Source organism: Nicotiana sylvestris, chromosome 1, assembly GCF_000393655.2.
Source record: "Nicotiana sylvestris chromosome 1, ASM39365v2, whole genome shotgun sequence".
Taxonomy (NCBI): Eukaryota; Viridiplantae; Streptophyta; class Magnoliopsida; order Solanales; family Solanaceae; genus Nicotiana; species Nicotiana sylvestris.
Window position 1 is genome coordinate 47,333,550 of NC_091057.1, and position 18,344 is coordinate 47,351,893.

The following is an 18,344-nucleotide window of genomic DNA, read 5'->3' on the forward strand; positions in this document are numbered from 1 at the left end:
ATTCTCGTGGAAATTACTTATGACTAAGTATTGGTGTTAGCTAAGGTAATTAGATGTTGGAACAAGATTGATTATAATTGTTTCTCCCTTGCCAAGATGTAGTTATTTATACTGTCGATTCCCTTGCAGGGATAATGTAGTTCTTTATTGATCCCTTGTCGGGACTCTTGTTATGATTGTTGTTGATTGAATATGTGGATCGGGTTGCAGGCCGCAAAATGATATATTTGGATCGGGTTGCATGCCGCAACAATATTATATGTGGATCGGGTTGCATGCCGCAACAGTGATAAATGATTTGGATCGGGTTGCACGCCGCAACAATGTTGTTATATATATTGGGATCGGGTTGCGCGCCGCAACAATTGTTGATACAAAGTGTTTATAAGTTGGATACAAGTTTCTTATTGTTTTGCTGTGAAATCTAAGTTCTTATGTTGTTACCCTTGATTACTGTTGACATTGATATACCCCCACAGCATGTGCCCCCTCCCATCTTTACTTGTTTATTTCTGTTTTATTTTCCGCTGTATATTATATAATTGCACAGGTTATTTGGTAGTCTGGTCCTAGCCTCGTCACTAGTTCATCGAGGTTAGGCTAGACACTTACCAGCACATGGGGTCTGTTGTGCTGATGCTACACTCTACACTATGTGCAGATTCCGGAGCAGCTCTTGGACCATAGCATTTGGGTGGCTACCTTCAGTCCACGCGGAGATTCAAGATAGACTTGCAGACGTTCGCAGGCCCTGGCGTCTCCTCTATCCTTTAATTCTTGTTTCATATCTTTGGTTCATAAACAATGTATCTTTTGTTTTCAGACTTTGTATTTAGCACTCTTAGACCGTCTGTGGTACTATGACACCAGTTCTGGGTGATTAAGGCTTAAACAATTGTATTAGATTCATATGTCGAATGTTTTACTATATTTCTTCCGCTTATTGAAATTTCCGCTGTTTTTACGTTATTGCTTTGCAAATGCTAAAAAGGTATAAAAATGGATAAATGTAATCTGTTCAATAATTGGCTTGCTTAGCTTACATCAGTAGGCACCATTACGACTCCCGAGGGATGAAAATCCGGGTCGTGACATGTAAACTGGGGTAGAAAAGTTTCTTTATTTTTGTCTGTTTTGCTGTAATAGCAGGAGCCCACTAGAGAATGAAAGAAGTTATTTCAGAATTCAATTCAAGTTAGAAGTAGAGAAGCTCGCCTCAAGAACGCGAGTCGACAGTCTGAGATGACCAAAAGAAGAAGTATCAATCCATAATAAAAGAAAAGAAAAAAAGAAGTGAATCCAAAATGCAGAATAGGTGAACTGCTCAAGACATGGTTGAAGTTACGAGCATTACATGTCCCGTCTTGATCCGAAGAAGACGTGGAAGAATGAATCTGCACCTGCAGCTGACAAGCATCAAGGTTCAAATCAAAAGTCTGCATGAAGAACCAATCAAGACTCAAGATCAAGTTTCAGTAGATTTATAGATAGGAATCTTGTAACTCATAGCTGATAGGTTTGCTTAGTTCTTTTAGATTTTGATTTGATATAATAACAGGACCGCGGACCGGAACCTCGACGGAACTATGTTTCACTCGACTCTTTCATCCTCTCCACACACTCCATCACTTCATTCACTTCTGAACTATACGTGGTCTGATTCCTTTATAGCCAAGGATATGTAGGCAGCTCAGATACCAGGGCTCGGTCACGATTTTTTGTCCATCTTTGTTTTGTCTTGAATAAGTGTCGGGTCAGGAACCAATTATGTCGCTTACTTAATTCTTTGCTCGAAAACACTTCATTTTTCCAAGCAAAGAGAGGCAGTTGTAAGCATGTAATTTTTGACCCGTCACGTTTTTAGGCTATTTTTAGTGTTTAAAACATTCATTTAACGTAACTTTAATTTTTATGGAGTTTTAATCAATTTTTACTTCAAATTACAATTTAAAAACACAAAAATATCTTTTGTCTTTAGTTGAAGGTCAATTAGTATATTTATATTTGTTGTATTTTAATTTTACTATGATTTTAGCCTATCTTTGTTTATTTTTCATTTAATATAGCCTTTGAAAAAAAAAATTAATAATAATAATAATACAAAAAAATAATAGTTTTATTTTTAATATAGATTAACATTTTATCAGGAGAGAATGAATTTTAGGATGATTCTTGATTTATTTTCACTTAAGAGGTACAAGAAGGCCCAAAAACAGATCCTTCAAATAGGCCCAAACCGGCAGCCCCAATTCCCAAACACACTGACCCATCTGCCGACCCGCCTGACCCATATCCCTCTCTTCACCTACTTAACAGATTTCTTCGTTGAAAAAAAATCTAGAGCAAAAAGGGAAAAAAGTTGCGCAACAGCTTAAGGAAAGCGAGAGAGACAGAGCAGCTTTCAATCGCCCAAAAATAGACCCTTTCTCTTCATTAGAATACAACAAATTTCAGCCGTCAAGCTCCATTAAACGAGAGAGGCAGCAACTCCTTCATCGCAAAAATCAGTCACGAAATCAATGTAAGCACTCAACGACCCATCTCCTACTTCATCACTCAATAACCATGAAAACGGGCTGAAACTTAGCCATTGAAGTAATTTTTAAACTCCACCAAAACCAGTGAAAACTAGCTCCTAAATCACCGACCTAACTCTGTTAAACCACCTTCGCCCACCTTTGTTTTTCGTCGGCAAACGAAACTCCGTTTCATACATAGAAATATCCTCTCCTACTGTGGGAATTGAAGTCATTTGAGGGGTTAATAATCGTCCAAAACTCGAAGTAGCTGTCGAGTTCGTTGTTGAGAAACTCCCTTCAGTTGAGGTTGCCGAAGCTCAGGTCGTGGTCCCTTTTTCTGCTGAAATCTTGTTGCCGATTTCTAAAGCTTTGATCCATCGGTTAGTCATTCTGTTCGAATTTTTTATTTGGAGTTTTATCTGATAAGAGAAAAATATCATGCATAAGTTGAGCTGGAATCTAAATTTTAGTACTAATATTTTTCTCTTTCTTTGTAGGAAACAATTAAACTAATAAGAAAAAAGGAACAATGAGAAGAAAAAGTTCACTTTTCAAATTTGCAAAGAAGAACTATAATGCTGAAAATTAAAAGTAAAGTGGTATATGCAACTTTACAAATGATGAAAGTAGTTGTGCACATGAAAAAAGTCCAAGCAAATGGTCCACCTACCGATTTGGAGGATTACATTTCAGCAAACTTTACAACTACAAGCACTTGCAAGTTGCCAACTTGGGAAAATATATGTGAGAAATCAATGTACATCATATACTTTTCCATCTATAAATAGTACTACATTGAGCTTCTGATAAAGACACAAAATTGAGAGAGCTTCTTCTTTTCCTTGCTTCTTTCATTACTTTCTTTTCTTCTTTTAGCTATTACAGTATCTTCATTTCTAGTTCCGAATAAATTATAATATTGGAAATTACTCTAGCACATATTTTTAATTAAATAAGGGAAATTATTATCTTGAATATTTCTCTTTATTTTCTTATTTAATGGGCAAGAATATTTCCGTTGTCAGTACTAACTCCATTATGGAGTAACTTTTCTTGTGTTGGGAAAGTGATGGATCTTAATATTTCTATATAATAGTAGATATTATCCCTCAATTTCACATGTTTGAGCTGAAGTTTTTCATTTAAATTTTGTCTGCTTTATAGTTAGGTGTTGTTTAATTTGTTAACATCTATCTATTTCGCACTAAACATTAACTTCTTACTAATTCTGTAATCGAAAGAGGCGGAAGAGTAATATAGTTAATGTTGGTATTGATAAATGTTAACTTTTATTTAGTGACATCTAACTCTTATATGTTAAAATTGATTCTACACTTATTTGTAATCGAAAGAGACGAATATTGTAGTAATCAGTTATGACAAGTAGGGGTTCGAAAGGGACTTACTAAAAAGAGCAAGTTTTGGTTTAAACATATATTTCTGGCTCTTTAATATTACTATTTTGACGATCAATTTGTATAACGGAGAAGAATGCAATTAATTGTTCAACTTAAGTAATGATATATAAATGTAATCGTGAGAGGCATTTATACATTTGTGAGAAATAAAAATTCAAGGATAATTTTATCTATTATATAATAGAAATATTAAGTGAAGTTATGATCCCAACACCTTTTTATTATATTTGTGAAAAATAAAATATTTTCTATTGCTCTATTCATGCATTTTTAGTTAGTTAATTCAAAACTCAACTCTTCCTAATTTTCTCAAATAGTAATTAAAACAAGAAACGTCTATAGAATAGATAAACCAATCTCTGTGGGTTCGACATCTTTCTATACTATAATTTGACAGCGTACGAGTTTAAATTTTATACACGCCAGACTCTCGTCAAATTTTTGGCGCCGTTGCCGGGGATTGGCAACATCTACTTCAGATTAATTGTTTTGTGATTAATTTGAGAACATATTATTATTATTATTATTATTAGTAGTAGTAGTACTAGTATTAGTATTATTGTTATCTTTATTTTTTTTGTTACTAGTGTAACTATTGTTACAGTAATGCCTTTCTAGTTTTCTCTTATTAATAATATTACTACTTACTGTTTTCCTATCGTTTCTTTCTTCATCTTTTTAATTTTTATTTTTATTCTACTGTATCATTCTGTTGTTTCTAGGATCAGCTAGCTCATTTCATAAAAAAAACATATTTTATTTTCTATTTTTAATTAGTATCACTAGTTATATTAATTACTACTACTATTTTAATATACATTTTGTTTCTTTTTAGTATCACCACTACTATTTTAGGAACTAAGTTTGATTTTCTTTCAAAAAAAATTCTTTGCTTTAAGGAATTCAAGTAGTTTATGACCTGCTCTTCTACAAAAGAGTTAGCGAATTACGACTCAGAAATTGAAAAATATCTTCGATTGCGCAGGAAAGGACAAACATCATCTCCTCAAAGTATAACTTGTGAAGAAATGGAGAATGAAGAGCTTAATAATAACCAACTTCCACCACATCAAGTGGAAGAACAATTCGATGAGGTGGCTCCACGACGTGACAGAATACTCAGAGATTATGCAAGGCCGAACTATTTTGAAGGAGAATCAAGTGTGAGGAGACCACCAATTGCAGCAAACAACTTTGAAATTCGCATAGGCTTGATTCAAACCATTCAACAGTCATGTCAGTTTACTAGTGATGCAAGTGAAGATCCTCACACCCATCTAATTTATTTTCTTGAATTAGTTGAAACTTGCAGGTATAATGGAGTCACAACAGACGCTATTAGGTTACGACTTTTTTCTTTTTCATTAAAAGGTGAAGCAAAAATATGGTGCCAAAGTCTGCCAAGAGGTTCAGTCACTACGTGGGACCAAATGACTCAGAAATTTCTTAATAAATATTTTTCACCTGCAAAAACATTTAAAATGAAGCAAGAAATCAATAATTTTATGCAAACAGATTCTTAATCTGTATACCAAGCATGGGAACGATTAAAAGCAATGTTAAGAAAATGTCCACACCATGGTATCCAAGATCCTGATATCTTATATATTTTTTATCATGGTCTTAAACCATCTACTAGAAATGTTATTGATGCAATATCAGGAGGATCCATAATGAGCAAAACCATTGCAGAAGCTATGCAATTGCTTAATGAAATTTTAAAAAATATTATTCAATGGCCCTTTGACAGAATGATGGTTAAAAAAGCAGCAGGAGTGAATCAAGTGGAAGCTTGGAATTCATTAGCGCAACAAATTGCAACTCTAACACAAAAAGTTGAGGCCTTTCAAGTAAATACTCAATCATCATCTCAACTTGAGAATTGTGACGTTTGTGGAGGTAATCATCCCAATCATGAATGTCAAACTTCAACACAAAAAGAGGAACATGTAAGTATGATCGGTTATAGAAATAATTACTCATTCGGTAGTCCCATGGCACAAAAACATCCAGGATTTCAATGGAGTAATCCTAATGGTGCTGAAAATCCTCAAGGAGTTTTTAATCAAAATCAGCACCAGCCCCACAGAGCTCATCAACAAAGCCTTGAAGACCTGATGTACAAATTCATTAAGGCTACTTACGAGAAGGTTGAAAGTCAACATTCAACTATCAAGAATTTGGAAATTCAGGTAAGCCAATTAGCAACCCTCATATCTGAGCAAATAAAAGGTGCTTTACCAAGTAACACCGAGAAAAATCCAAAGGAACACCTCAAAGCCATCTCTCTATGGTCAGGTAAAACTCTTGATGATCCATATGTAGATAGACAAGGAAAGCCACAAGAAGTGAAACACGTAAATGAAGGTGAGAATAAAATAGACCCTGAACTTCTAAAAGAACAAAAAGATAAAGGAAAAAAAGTACAAGAAAATGAATTGATGACAAATCCTTACTCTGTACCCCTTCCATTTCCCCAAAAGCTAAAAAGAAAAAAGCTTGACAAACAGTTCTCAAAGTTTCTAGAAATTTTAAAACAGCTTTACATTAACATACCTTTTACAGATGCTTTGAAGAAAATGCCGGCCTATGCTAAATTTCTTAAAGAAATTTTGTTAACTAAAAGAAAACTGGAAGAAGTTTTAGTAGTTAAGCTTACAGAAAAATATAGTGCTATACTTCAAAATAAGCTTCTACAGAAACTTGGTAATCCATGCAGTTTTACAATTCCTTGTACTTTGGGAGGTGCTCACTTTGAAAAAGCATTATGTGATTCAGGTGCTTCAATAAATCTAATGCCTTTTTCAATTTTCAGGAAATTAGAACTTGGTGAAATGAAGGACACTGGTGTGTCTCTACAATTGCCTGATCAAAGTACTAAAAAACTGAAAGGAATACTTGAAAATGTCCTTGTTAGAGTTGATAAATTTATATTTCCAGTAGATTTTATAGTACTTGAAATGGAAGAAAATACTAAGGTGCCATTAATTTTAGGCAGACCATTTCTTGCAATAGGAAGAGCAATAATTGATGTTCGTCAAGGATAATTAATTTTGCGAGTTGATGAGGAAAGAGTGATTTTTTTATGCAGAAAATAATGAAATATCCTGAGGATGAGTCATCATCATCTTGTTTTCAAATTGATTTATTGAATCACCTTGTAGATGAATATAAAGATGATCAACTGATTACTGATTCATTGGAAAGATGTTTGGCACAGTCAGGTACCATAAGTGATGATGATATCACAATCAGAAAAGAAGCTGAAATATTGGAAAAAGATTCTGAAAATGAGAAAGTCTCACTAGAAGATGTTCAACCAAAAATTGAACTCAAAACTGTTCCTTCTCATTTGAAATATGTTTTTCTTGAACCTGAATTATTTTCAGTAATTATTTCATCTTCTTTGATTGTAGAACAAGAAATAAAACTAATGAAGGTGTTAAGAGAACACAAAAGAGCCTTAGGATGGACTATAGCTGACATCAATGGAATCAGTCTAGCTATTTGCTCACATAGGATTCTTATGGAGGATAATTACAAGCCAATAGTCCAACCCCAGAGGAGACTAAACCCAGCAATGCAGGAAGTCGTCAAGAAAGAAGTGGTGAAACTTCTAGCAGCAGGTATCATTTATCCAATATCTGATAGTCCTTGGGTGAGTCCTATACAGGTAGTACCAAAGAAAGGAGGTATGACAGTAATAAAAAATGAAAATAATGAACTCATACCTACTAGAACAGTCACATGATGGAGAGTCTGTATTGATTATAGACGACTTAATGATGCCACAAGGAAAGATCATTTTCCTTTACCTTTTATTGACCAAATGCTTGAAAGAGTTGCAGGCCATGGTTTTTACTGCTTTCTTGACGGATATTCAGGATATAATCAGATACCAATTGCTCCAGAAGATTAGTAAAAAACCACATTCATATGCCTCCAAGGTACGTATGCTTACAGAAGAATGCCATTTGGACTATGTAAAGCTCCTGCTACATTTCAGCATTACATGTCGGTAATTTTCTCAGACATGACTGAAAAGTTTCTTGAAATTTTTATGGATGATTTAACACTTTTTGGTATGACATTTGAAGATTGTCTCTATAATTTAACTTTGGTGCTTAAAAGATGTGAAGAGACAAATTTGGTTCTTAATTGGGAAAAATGTCACTTCATGGTAATGGAGGGAATTGTTTTAGGACATAAAATTTCTGCTAAAGGAATAGAAGTTGATAAGGCTAAAATTGATCTTATAGCTAGATTACCCCCTCCTACCACTGTTAAAGGTATTAGAAGCTTCTTAGGGCATGCAGGTTTTTATAGAAGGTTTATAAAAGATTTTTCAAAAATTTCAAAACCTCTAACTAACCTACTGATGAAAGATGTGAAGTTTGAATTTTCAGATAATTGCAGGAAAGCATTTGAGATTCTCAAGGAACATTTGACTAATGCTCCAATTGTTGTTTCTCTTGATTGGAGCGAACCATTTGAAATAATGTGTGATGCAAGTGATATAGAAGTTAGAGCAATATTGGGACAAAAGAGAGACAAGATTTTCAGGCCTATTTACTACGCCAGTAGAATCCTCATTGAAGCTCAAAAGAATTATGCCACAATTGGGAAGGAGCTACCTGTAGTAGTATTTGCATTTGACAAATTTCGTTCCTATTTGATAGGAATGAAGGTTATAGTATTTACTGATCATGCTGCTTTAAAATACCTCTTAGCAAAGAAAGATGCTAGACCTAGATTGCTAAGATGGATACTTCTTTTGCAAGAATTTGATCTTGAAATAAAAGATAAAAAAGGTTCAGAAAATCAGGTGGCTGACCACCTATCACGTTTGGAAATCCTCCAACTGAAACAACAGATATCAAGGAGGAATTTCCTGATGAGCATGTTTATACAATCGCTACAGTTACAAATCAGACACCTTGGTTTGCTGACATTACCAACTACTTAGTTGGAGGATGGATCCCAAAAGATTTATCTTACGAACAAAGAAAAAAGCTCGAAAAAGAAATAAGATACTATTTTTGGGAAGATCCTTACTTTTTTAAATTTTGTGCAGATGGTATGATCAGGAGATGTGTAGCAGAAATAGAGATGAACAATATCCTAAGCCACTGTCATGATGGAGCTGTAGGAGGACACTATGGAGGAAGATGAACAACTGCAAAAGTGCTTGAAGTTGGTTTTTTTTTGGCCCACTTTATTTAGAGATGCAAGAAATTATGTCGCCACTTGTGACAAATGTCACGACCCAAACTGGAGGGCCATGACTAGCACCCGACCATACTTGTCGAGCACCAACGTACCTTTTTATCTAACCTTCTTTATTATCTTTTAGGGCCGACGAGATCAATATAAATGGTAGACATTGATCATGGACAACCAACAATAAAAGATGATGGTATGAATATACATAACATGGGATGACAAGACAATCAAGAAACTATATATAAGGTACGAGCTACCACACTACCATGAAAGACTATACAACAAAAATCAGCCGACAAGACATACCAAACTATACATGAGTCGACACCTGTCTATGAGCCTCTAAAGAAATGTAAGTGCTGCGATATTGCCGGAACAGGACCCCGACATACCTATAATGTCTATAACAAAAATGCATACCAAGACCACGACAAGTTCGAAGAAGGGATCTCGCCAATCACCGCTAAACTGGACAGCGCCTACTATGGTGGGGGAGTTGCGCCTGCCTGTCTATCAGGACCTACAGCACGACATGCAACATACACAAATAAAAGGACGTCAGCACGAATAAAGTACTGAGTATGTAAGGTAGGGAACCATAAGTACGAATAGTAATGTAAGCCGGGATAGAGAATATACAACTTGTAACATCTGGGTACCTCTGAGGGCTATTGACATGAAATGCATGATACATATGTATATATACATAAACTTTTAAAACATATGCCTCTATGGGCATCATCATCATCATATCATACCCGACCATAATAAGCTTGGTAAAAACGTATCCGGCCATCAAAAAGTTTGGTAAAATCGTACCCAGCCACATGGAGTTCGGTAAAACCCAATTGATCAGTGGTTGCACAATAGGTGTCGTACCCGGTCGACTATAGCATGGATCGGTAGAGTAAAATAGATACATATATATTATTGCTCGACTCATGGAATCACGTTCTAAACCTTTTGGAGTGACGTAAGGTCGGTATCCTCTGTACACGTTATTAGGACCAACTCTTCACCATGAGCCTTATAAGAATCAGAAATTACTAACAACATTGATAACATAAAAATAAGAGAAGCAACATCAACATCAATCGTTCCATAAGAGAGGAAACAATGTAAGTACTGCTAGCTTCTAAGAGTAGAATATCTTTAGAAGCTCGTTCATTACATTATGTACAATCGGAGTCATGCAAAAGAAGGAAAGGGATAGCCTCACATACCTTATATATACTTCCCAACCTCAAGCTATGCAAATGTCATGACTCCTTAGTCTACAGTAGGAGAAATGACACTATCGTTAATGTTTAAGCGTCATAACTATTATGTACCGACCATAACCTATTTTACGATGAAACGGACAGCACCTCCCCTATTTATATGACTTCCCACAAGTGAAAACAATCACCAAACAGACCAAACAACATCAATGTTAATCATATTGAGCCTCCCAAAATAGTCCACCAACCGATAACATTACTACAAAGCCTTTCGATATATATTTCACAGGTTCTAGCTTCAATGACTTAGCCGCAACTTGGATAATCTTAAATACATGTAGAGTAAGAGGTTCCTTAACTTTAGATAGAAAGAACAACTCCAATTTGACCTTCCAATGCTTCCACAACAACAAGGAAGCAAAACTAGCAATCAATTAGGGTTTTTCGGTACTAGAATCACTTTAGAAGACTTGAAATCACCTAGGGTTGATATTAAGAACTTGAGGGAGTATTTACAGAACATAAACCCCTTAAAACAACCTCCCACACGAGCTAGAACAACACAAAAATGAGCAACAATAAGAAGAACAAGAAACTTACTAGTGCCACGGGATACCCAACACTTGATTTTTGTTGTTTGCCCTTTGTTTGGGTCTTGAATCTTGAGAGAACCTTGAGAGGGTGTTTCTAGGGTTTTAAGGTCTGAATATACTGAAAAAATGACTTAAAACGGGTTGGAGGCATCATATATATATATATATATATATATATATATATATATATATATATATATATATATCCAAATGTCTTAAACTACCTAAGGGGCCCCATAGAGAGGTGCTTGGCGCAGTCTCCCAAAAATGCAAATATCTCTCTATTCCGAGATCATATCGACAAACGGTTTAATGTGTTGGAAACGAAACTCATAGATCTTCAATTTAGTGGGTAGATAACCCCGTAATTCTAAGTAAATTGAGAGAAAATCTTAGTAACATTTGACCTAATGCTTAAGTATAATTATGAACATAAGTTGCGACAACTTTTGTTGACTTTTGTTTCATAACTAGTTTGACTTCAAGTCTTATAATACGGATATTATATGATTCAAATACCTTAAAACACAACCTCTTGAGTATATTAATCACCTCTAGGTTTACCCAAAAATATGGCTGACAACATCCTTGATTCGTTTAAGTTCTAATACTTGTTAACCACCCTTATACACCTTTGTATCATTTAATACCAATAGGATTAACTTCTTATCATCTTAAAGATAATCTCTTCATGGATTTACGTCGACTACCTTATGGCATGAACTAACGTACGTGAATATGGGTTGTAACAACAAATGCCAATGAAGCGGTAACATTTCAAAAAGGGATGAGATGCCTCTTAACTCTATCCTTATGTGTGAAATATTTTATGTTTGGGACATTGATTTTATGGGTCCTTTTCCTCCTTCAAACGGTTGTGAATATATTTTAGTTGCTATTGACTATGTCTCAAAATGTGTAGAAGCAACGGCCACTAGAAAAAATGATGCTCATGTTGTTTGTGCTTTTATCAAGAAAATTATTTTTTCTAGATTTGGAACTCCACGAGTTATCATAAGAAATCGGGGAACTCATTTTGTAAATAAACAATTTGCTAGTTTATTGTCAAGATATGGAGTAACTCATAAAACATGAACTCCATGTCATGCTCAAACAAGCGGACAAATTGAAGTATCCAATAGAGAATTAAAAAGAATTTTAGAAAAAACTGTTGGTTCTTCTCGAAAAGATTGGTCTTTAAAGTTAGATGATGCTTTATGGGCATACAGAACTGCTTTCAAAACTCCCATAGGCACTTCTCCTTATAGATTAGTTTTTGGAAAAGCTTGTCATTACCCGTGGAACTTGAACATAAAGCATATTGGGCTATAAAGTTGTTAAATCTAAATTTGCCATATGCAGGTAAAAATCGTCTATTGCAGCTTGATGAATTGGAGGAGTTCAGACTTCAAGCATATGAAAATGCTAAAATGTACAAAGAAAAAACAAAAAAATGGCATGATAACTTCATTCGCCATAAGGAGTTTACAATTGGAGACCAAGTTCTTTTATACAATAGCCGGTTGAGATTATTCCCGGGAAAATTCAAGTCACGTTGGTCAGGACCGTACATTGTAACAGAAGTTACCCCCTATGGTTCCATTGAAATACAACATAGAGATGGGGGAGACAAATTCAAAGTAAACGGTCATCGTTTGAAGCCTTATATCAGCAGATTCTTCAACAAACAGGTTTCAACAATCCTTTTTGCCTAATTTTTAAAATAAGTCGAGCTGGCGACGTTAAACTCAGAACTATTTTCTTTCCCTCACTTTAATTGCTTAAGTAATTAGTAGTAACATATAATATTTCCTTTTTAGTAAGTTTATTTAATAAATTTAGTTTCTTTTCTTCTTATAAAAAAAAGAGTAAAAAAATAATAATTGCATGTTTGTATTAACACACACACACACACACACACACACATATATATATATATATATATATATATATATATATATATATATATATATATATATATATATATATATATGTGTGTGTGTGTGTGTGTGTGTGTGTGTATTTAGTATGTATTGATATATTTTGCCATGATAAAGAAGCACTCCCATAATTTCGACAATGAAAGTTTTCTCCTATCATGAAAAAGAATATTTTCTTTGCCATAATCTGGTTTTTGTTATATGAGAAAAACCTTTTTTTAACATAACACATGAATATTATATATATATTACTAAGCAAAATTATATAGTCATGGCATAAAGTTTGAGGGCACTAACATTACCCATGGATGCCAAATAGTTACAGACATTGCTAGATAAAGTTCTAATGTCATTACAAACTCCATGTTTGTTCTTTGTAATTTCTTGCTCAACAAAAAAAGGTGGACGTGCATGGTAATAACATTTAGACGTTGAAACATTTTTGATGGCTTCCTTGGCTAGTATATGGGCCACCATATTTCCTTCTCTAAAATGATGCTTCAGCGTTAGGATCTTCAACTGGTGCATTAGCCATCTGCATTCACAAACAACATTAGAATAGTTAGAGTTATTTTCGTAAATGAGCTTAATAACCTCAGTGGAATCAGTTTCAATTTCTATCCTTGTGAAGTTCATGTCTCTTGCTATTTTTAACCCTTCTAATATTGCTTGTAGCTCTGCATGGATAGGAGAAATTGCTTTGCATGGTTTATGGAAGCCTACAATCCAGTCACCTTTGTTGTTTCGAAAGACTCCTCCAAGTCCTTCCCTACTACTCTTGTTATCAAAAGCACCATCACAGTTTAATTAAATAAAGCCTTTGTCAGGCTTTATCCAAGTAATTTCTACCTTGATTGTTCTTTCCACAAAAAGTTTTCTTTCAGTGAAAAAAGTAAATTCCCAAGATGCATGTATGACCTTTCTTATGTCTAGGTTGTTATTTAAGTTGTTGATGTTATTATTGTTCCTGTTTTTCCATAGTTCCCATATACAATAGGGAAATATAGTAGTCCACTTTCCGGAATAATTGCAAATCCCAATGAAGAAATCTCTTAAGTTTGCTAGCCAGTTTTTATTATTCTCAATATTCAGAGGTGGTAAGCCCATTTTATCCCAAAAGTGCATTGAGATAGAACAAATAGTAAAGATGTGTTTTATGTCTTCAACTCCTGCTCAATAGATTGTACAGTTGGGATCAATATTGATACCTCTTTTAGCTAAGTAGGTCCGACAAGGAATATGGTTGTGCATGCATTGCCATAAAAAGAATTTAATTTTAACCGGGCAATGGAGCTCCCAAATCCATTTAAAGGGTCTTGTGGTAGGGTCATAATCATAGATTAGTTTATAGCAAGACTTAGTCGAATATTTACCTGAAGAATTAGGATGCCAACTTATTTTGTCAGTTGTTGAACCTTTGTCAGGAGTAGGAGGGGAGAGGCTGTTGTTGAGGATATTGTCAGGTAGTTCAAAAGAGATGACCTTGCTATTCCATTCATTCCTCTGAATGAGGTTTTTTAAACAAAGGTCCTGATCATTTATGTTGAGGGGACCTTCAATTAGGCTTCTAAGTGGTTTATAATTGTAAATCCAAATGTTGTTCCAAATATTAATATTGGAGTTGGTACAAGGGTGCCATAGAATCCCCTTATTGCAAACTTTCCAACCTTGCAAAATAGATTTCCAGATGAAGGAAGAGTTATGTATGGTATTCCTAGTGCCATATTTGGATAGGAAAATTTGACCCCAGGGAGATGAAGTATTATTAAGGAGTCTCCAAACAAGACTAGAAAGAAGGGCAAGATTTTTTGACTTTGCTTGATGAATCTCTAATCCTCCCTCAGTTTTATCCCTAGTAACAACTTGCCAATTGATTAAATGTAGTTTTTTGTTGGAGTTAGAGAAACCCCAGATAAAGTCCCTTTGGACCTTGTCGATCTTTTTTTAGGATTTTAGGAGGTAGAAGAGTGTATTGCATGGAGTGAGTAGGGATAACACTCAAAGTGCTTGAGGCCAGAGTGGTTCTTCCTGCCATGTTCAAGAAGGAACACTTCCAGTATGACAATTTGGATTGCATTTTGTCAATTAAAAACTGGAAGTCTTTAGCTTTAGGAGAGTGGCTAAGAATTGGAAAGCCTAGGTAATTGCCAAATTCCTTCGTTGATTTAATACAAAAGAGGTCCGTTCAAAAAAATTTTAATTCAAGGGGGCAGTGGTTTTGGACTTTGTTTTGTTAATGGCAAGTCCAGATTCAGTGCAAAATAAATCAAGATAGGATTTGATAAAAAAAACTCATTTTTTTGTTAGCCTTGCCCACCAGGGTAATATCATCCTCAAAGAAGATATGAGAGAAGTTAGGATTTTTATGTTTAAAATAGATGGGGTCCCATTGCAATGTATCTACTTGATAATTTATTAGTCCAGATAATAACTCAAGGCAAAGAATGAAAATATAGGGGGAAAGTGGGTCACCTTGACGAATTCCTCGACTTGGTTGGAAGAAGCTAGTTCTCACACCATTTACTATGATACTCATGGAGCTTGTACAAATGCAATGCATTATTAGACGGGATAGTTTAGGGGGAAATTAAAAAACCTGAGAGTTTTATAAACAAAGGACCATTCCAACCGATCAAAAGCTTTTTCTAAGTCTAATTTAATGATCATGTCAAAATTAGACTTCTTGTTTTTGTGTAAATTATTCATAATCTCTTGGATTATTATAGAATTGTCACACGCTCTCCTATTTTTAATGAAGCTAGCTTGCATTGGGCTTATTAAATAAGGGAGGTAAGGTTTTATCCTATTAGAAATAATTTTAGTGATGATTTTATAGGAGGTGTTGCAAAGGCCGATTGGCCGGAAATTTTTGAGGTTATTTGCGTTGGAAAATTTAGGTATTAGACGAACAAAAGTATCATTGAATCCATTAGGAAGTGATTGAGATTCAAAAACTTTGTGACAGTAGTTAGTAATGGAGGGGCCAATAGTATGCCAATATTTTTGATAGAAAAATGGATGAATGTCGTTCGGACCCGGGGCCTTAAAAGGTTTGAAGGAGAATAGGGCATTCGTAATTTCAGAATTATTAAGAGGGTTGTCGAGGCTGCTTAAATCAATTATTTTAGTGAAGGAGGTCTCATCAAGGTTAATGTTATTAGGGAAGGATATTTTTGAGGTCCTATAAGCACTTTTAAAGAAGCTTAGCGCATGGTCTAGAATTAAATTGGGATCCAAAATCCTTTGACCATTATCGTCAGTAAAATACATAATTGCATTACGACGCTTTTCCGTTATATGAAAGAACTTGGTGTTAGCCTCACCTTCGTTAATCCAGCTTATTCTAGATCTAAGTTTCCAGAAATCATGTTCCATTGATAGAATGGAGTTATACTCATGTTGTAAATTGGATTCCAGGTCTTGTAAGAAGTGGCTCTTGTGATAATTAGGAGAGTATTGGATGCCACTTAGTCTAGCTAGGATCCTTTTTTTCTTTTTGAAAATGTCACCAAAGGTTTCATTTTTCCAATTAATGACTTCATTTCTAAAGTGTCTTGACCATTGGCAAGGTTATCATTAATCCAACATTGCTTAACTAGATTAATAAAATTCGAATGCCTACACCAAATAGTTTCTAGACGAAAGGGTTTATTAAAGTGGTTAACATTTTTAGGGCAAAGAGTCAGTAGTAAGGAGTTGTGATCCAAGTGTGTGTTAGGGAGGTGAACTACCATAACTTTGGGGTATAAGGATAGCCATTCCTCATTAAAAAAAAATCTGTCTAACCTTTCTAAAATAAGTCCTTTAGATTTTTTTCTGAGGTTAGACTATGTATATTTCGGGCTTTTATAACCCAGGTCTAATAGACGACACTTATTAATAATGTTCTAAATAGAGTTACTACGTCTATGATTAATAGGATTACCCCCTAGTTTGTCATTAGAACTAATCATGTCATTAAAATCCCCCTACCAACCAAGGGCCTTTGTAATTAGCACTAATATTTTCTATATTATTCCAAAGGATATTCCTTTGGTCTATTTTTATACTAGCGTAAATAGAAGAGAATAACCAAGTGGAGTGGGGGGGGGGAGTTACCTCAATCAGTGCATGGATCTCTTGATTCCTCCTAACAAAGTTATGCACCATAACAAGACTAGCATCCCATAGAATAACCATACCTTCAGATTGGCCATCACTTGGAACTTCAATCATTTCAGAGAAGGCATAGTCGCTTAGAAGAGAAAAGTGACTTTCCATTCTAGTTTCTAACAAGGTAACCATGCATGGCCTATGGGTGTCTATCATCTCTCTGAAGTTAACCCTACAATTTTCATTGTTACCCCCACGAATGTTCCAGATAATAATGTTTGTGGGCCAAAATATCATGGCTTGATTGTTGGTTGGACCATTGTCCGTTTGACTTTGAAACATTGGGTTCCTCCTTAAGCTGGGGACTAGGATCATTGCATGATTCCCTACTGTAGGATCTGGGGTGGCCTCACATCCATTGAGCATTTGTATAGAGTTTGGGGGCAACTGAGTACATACCTCTTCTCTAGGAGGTCCCTGAAGAGATAGACGTTTACCTCGTTGAGGCTTGAAAATTATAGGACTAGACCTGACCCTAGTAAGTTTATCTCCTCTTCCTCTTCCATTAGAACATTTTCTGGTTCTAGAGCATTAGGAGGGGCTTGGAAAGGTGGATCTAGGTTTGCTACTGGGCGTGGGACAACTTGAGGTATTTGGAGTGGTGCAACTTGTGGATTTTCCGGTTGTACTGGGATTGCATGTGGGGAGTTTGCATGTTGTGGCTGCCCTAGACTTGTGGGTTGTTCGATGATAGGGACCATGGCATGATGATAGGAATCATGTTTGAGATTTCTCCCGGTGGAAAGAAGGGTAGGTCCAGTTGGGAGGAGTGGTTTTGGATGAGATTGAAATGAGGAGGTAGGTTCCATTGGTGCCTCATGGCTTGGACTTGATCCAAGTTCATCGATGGTGCAAGTGGATGAAGTATGTTGTTCATCCATACGTGATTGAGGTAGTTGTTCATTGCCTTGTGCATTCCCTCCGACACTAGTTGGGCTAGAAAGTGAGAGTTTTGAAGGACTATCACTGTCTCGTGGCCATCGAGTATCATGTTGAAGATTATAGCATGGCCCATTAGAGCTTGTTCTACCCATGAGAGTGGTTGATGGTCTTGGGGTAGTGGTGGTTGGATGTAGAAGATTTGGTTGGTTGTTTGATGGTTTGGAGGAATTGGAGGGTTCGACATGGTTATGGCTCTTTGATGTCTCACTATTTGATCTAGTCGGAACCTTCTACTTTGGAGATTGGATTTCTTCGCATCTTTATAGGGAGGTTGGTCGTTTATATTATGAAGGAAATGAGTATTGTCTTCTACTGTTTTTGAATTCTCCAATGAAGT

General features: G+C 35.4%; 1 protein-coding gene and 1 non-coding gene across 2 annotated transcripts; one reads left to right on the forward strand and one right to left on the reverse strand.

Moving 5' to 3' along the window:
- Positions 1-5,415: 5,415 nt before the first annotated feature.
- On the reverse strand, positions 5,416-5,522 carry LOC138882012 (small nucleolar RNA R71). The gene has a single exon (XR_011403474.1). It is a non-coding gene; the product is annotated as a small nucleolar RNA R71 (small nucleolar RNA).
- On the forward strand, positions 5,494-6,984 carry LOC138869791 (uncharacterized). The gene has a single exon (XM_070147462.1). It carries the CDS (start codon positions 5,494-5,496, stop codon positions 6,982-6,984), a length of 1,491 nt encoding a protein of 496 aa, XP_070003563.1.
- The last annotated feature ends 11,360 nt before the right edge of the window (positions 6,985-18,344 follow it).

Excerpts from the sequence above, each read along its gene's own strand:
- LOC138869791 (XM_070147462.1), top strand. The coding sequence starts at position 5,494 with ATGTTAAGAAAATGTCCACACCATGGTATCCAAGATCCTGATATCTTA.